General features: G+C 49.5%; 1 protein-coding gene across 1 annotated transcript in view; it reads left to right on the top strand.

The window, feature by feature from the left end:
- The window catches only part of MICAL3 (microtubule associated monooxygenase, calponin and LIM domain containing 3), a 114,935-nt gene that overhangs the window by 2,537 nt on the left and 109,639 nt on the right, over positions 1–2,759 (top strand). The window contains 2 exon segments of the mRNA XM_045295900.1: positions 6–248; positions 1,807–2,014. Of these exon segments, the coding sequence (XP_045151835.1) occupies positions 6–248; positions 1,807–2,014 (451 nt within the window).

The raw sequence follows: 2,759 nt of genomic DNA, 5'->3' as shown, positions 1-2,759 counted from the left end.
ATGAGACCGTGAATCAAGCGCATATCCTCTTTGACCGCTTTGTCCAGGCCACCACCTGCAAGGGGACTCTCAAGGCCTTCCAAGAGCTTTGTGACTACCTGGAACTGAAGCCCAAGGACTACCGCTCCTTCTATCATAAGCTCAAGTCCAAGCTTAACTACTGGAAAGCCAAAGCCCTGTGGCAAAAGTTGGACAAGCGGGGCAGCCACAAAGACTACAAGAAGGGGAAGGCCTGCACTAACACTAAGGTAAGGGCACAGTGGCCTTCGGCTCGGGGCTCGCCCACCTGAGGGTCTCGCCAGACACCCAAGAGAAGCTCCCAGTGTAGAGCCAGGCGTGGGAAGTCGAGATTTGGCCTTACTGAAACTTGGTGCATTCAGTACATGTGTTCATTTGACTGGTTCATGTGTGCAAGACTATTGTAAGCGTATTTCATGGATTTCCCTGTGAGCGTTAAGGGTTTCAGCTATTAAAGAGCAGTCCTGAAGTCACGTGGTGTAGGAACCCCACCCCATTTTGAATCTCACACTGTTTGTTCTAAGAATGCAGGTCACTTGCATCTAAGGATGTAAGGAGCAGCCGAGACAAGCCCTGTTAGCATCCTCTCAGAACCTGGCAGCACGGTTTAATGGCCCGCCCTCTTTATAAAGTCATTATGCCATACTTGGTAAGCAGTAAAGTGCAGTCTTTGCCAACTTGATTATGGGCCAAAGAGCTCAGACCTCTCGCAGCCATATTCCAAGGGTCCTGTTTTGAGTCATAAGCAGGTACCTTGCGAAGCAAGTATTTCCCTTGCTCGCTTTTATAATCTGCAAAGAGAGATTTGCCTGAAACAGGTTATACCTGGGCAAAGATCCGAGGTGTTCAAATACTTGTGCCGGAATGGGTGTGAGAAGGGAACCAAGAAAAGATGGAGTTCTGCCTGCCTTCTTATTGCGAGGATGCCTTCGGCATGAAGTTGGAGAAAAGCTACCAGGGAAATGAAATTGCAAATGGCTGTCTGAGGATGTTGTTCTATCTTTTAATGAGTTGCCAGTTAGCCTGTGTGGATACCTACAGACCCATTTCGGTAGATACCCACCAATAAACGAGAAGAAATTTTCCAAGGTACACCTTTCATAGATGAGAACTGGGTTTTGATTCGGAGTCAAAGGAATTAACGGCCATGAGATGGCAAGTGTCCTCTTTTAGTTTTGCGCATGCAAACTAGCTGAAACAAGTGTTCGGTCTTTCTTACCTTCAGTAAGTTATAAAGCGGGTCCTTGCGATCATGTCCCTGAACCTTGGATCTAGAGGCGACGATTTTAGAACTCATTTTAGCAAATACAGAGTTGCTCCTTGGGAATCGGATGGAGCGTAGTCTCATGCCAGGATTCCATGATTGCCCTGACTATGTGTTTAGTAACCTGTGTCTTCTTGGACAGAAACCAGCTTGATTTAAAATGTTCCAAAAGGTCCTCGTCTCTCTGGGGAAGGGTAGATGGGACTTTCAGATCTCTGGTCGAAACGATGACCCATTCAAAGACGTTACAAATCTGTGGGCCTCCCGGGCAGTCTAAAGTGAACACATGCTGGAGTTATGTCCAGCATTGTCCATTGAAATTGCCCAGCCACAGCATTCAGCTCTCATCTTGAGCCATTGCATGCCTTGTGCTGCGGCCCAGGTAGATTTTGAAGCTGCCTTGCTCGTGGGGAGTCCTCCTCTCTGGGGCTTAGGGAATGGTGCTGTGGGCCGGTAAAGCTTGTATGGATCTCTGGGCTTTCCCAAGAGGTGCCGCCTTTGTCCTGACACAGCTTTGTTTCCAGTGTCTCATCATTGGAGCTGGCCCCTGTGGACTCCGGACGGCCATTGACTTGTCCTTACTGGGAGCCAAGGTGGTCGTTCTTGAGAAACGAGATGGCTTCTCCCGCAACAACGTCTTGCATCTCTGGCCATTCACCATACATGATCTGCGAGATCTGGGTGCCAAGAAGTTCTACGGGAAGTTCTGTGCGGGGGCCATCGACCACATCAGTAAGTCCTTCTCTCGGGTTCCCCTCCTCTCCTGCCCACTCCTCAGTAGAATGAGCTAGGCAGATCGTATGCGGAATGGAATACTCAACAGCTCAGGCGTTTGTTTTTCCTGCTAGCATCAGTATCTGTCTGGTAGAAAGCACTCTCGACCTGAAGTCAAATACCTGGTAACCATAATGATCTGTAACCCACGACTCGGAAGTTCAAACGGACCTCCTAGAACATGAAGAGTTCTGCGCACAGTTTTTCCTGGGGGTCTTGGACTCTTTCTGAACACTCGCCGTGAGTTAGGGGAAACACCTTGGGCCAGGCACTGGGCAAGCAGATGACCAGTTCATCTCCAAGCTGAGCTGAGACCTCCACCTGTGCTTCTCTGTGGAGTCAGGACAAGTTGGCGCAAGTAGTGCCTTTGTTTTCATGACGGAGAGTGGCCTGTTGTGAAAGCCCCGAAATACACTGCAGCCTGTTGAACCTTTTGCTCTTGGCCGCGGTGGTGCTGTTTTCTCAAACCCTGGCCAGCAGCTACCACGTTCCACTGGCAGAGGAAGCCCTCGGCCCAGGTATTGTGTTAGAATTTGTCAAGCATCCTGGAGCTACAGTTGTCTGCAAAAGTAAAGTGTGTGCTGGCACTGGATGTAGTGGGTCTTTGAGAGGGTGAGGTAGTTAGTTTATTGTGCCAACCTGGCTGGTAAACACATGTGGGGTGAATTGAAGGGCAGAGAGGGATATATGGCTCAGTGAGCCT

The sequence above is a fragment of the Echinops telfairi genome, unplaced genomic scaffold (assembly GCF_000313985.2).
Source record: "Echinops telfairi isolate 266 unplaced genomic scaffold, ASM31398v2 ScPeMD7_6273;HRSCAF=7185, whole genome shotgun sequence".
In the NCBI taxonomy this organism is placed as follows: domain Eukaryota; kingdom Metazoa; phylum Chordata; class Mammalia; order Afrosoricida; family Tenrecidae; genus Echinops; species Echinops telfairi.
Note: the sequence above shows the minus strand (reverse complement) of the source record. Positions and strands in the feature narration are given on the sequence as shown.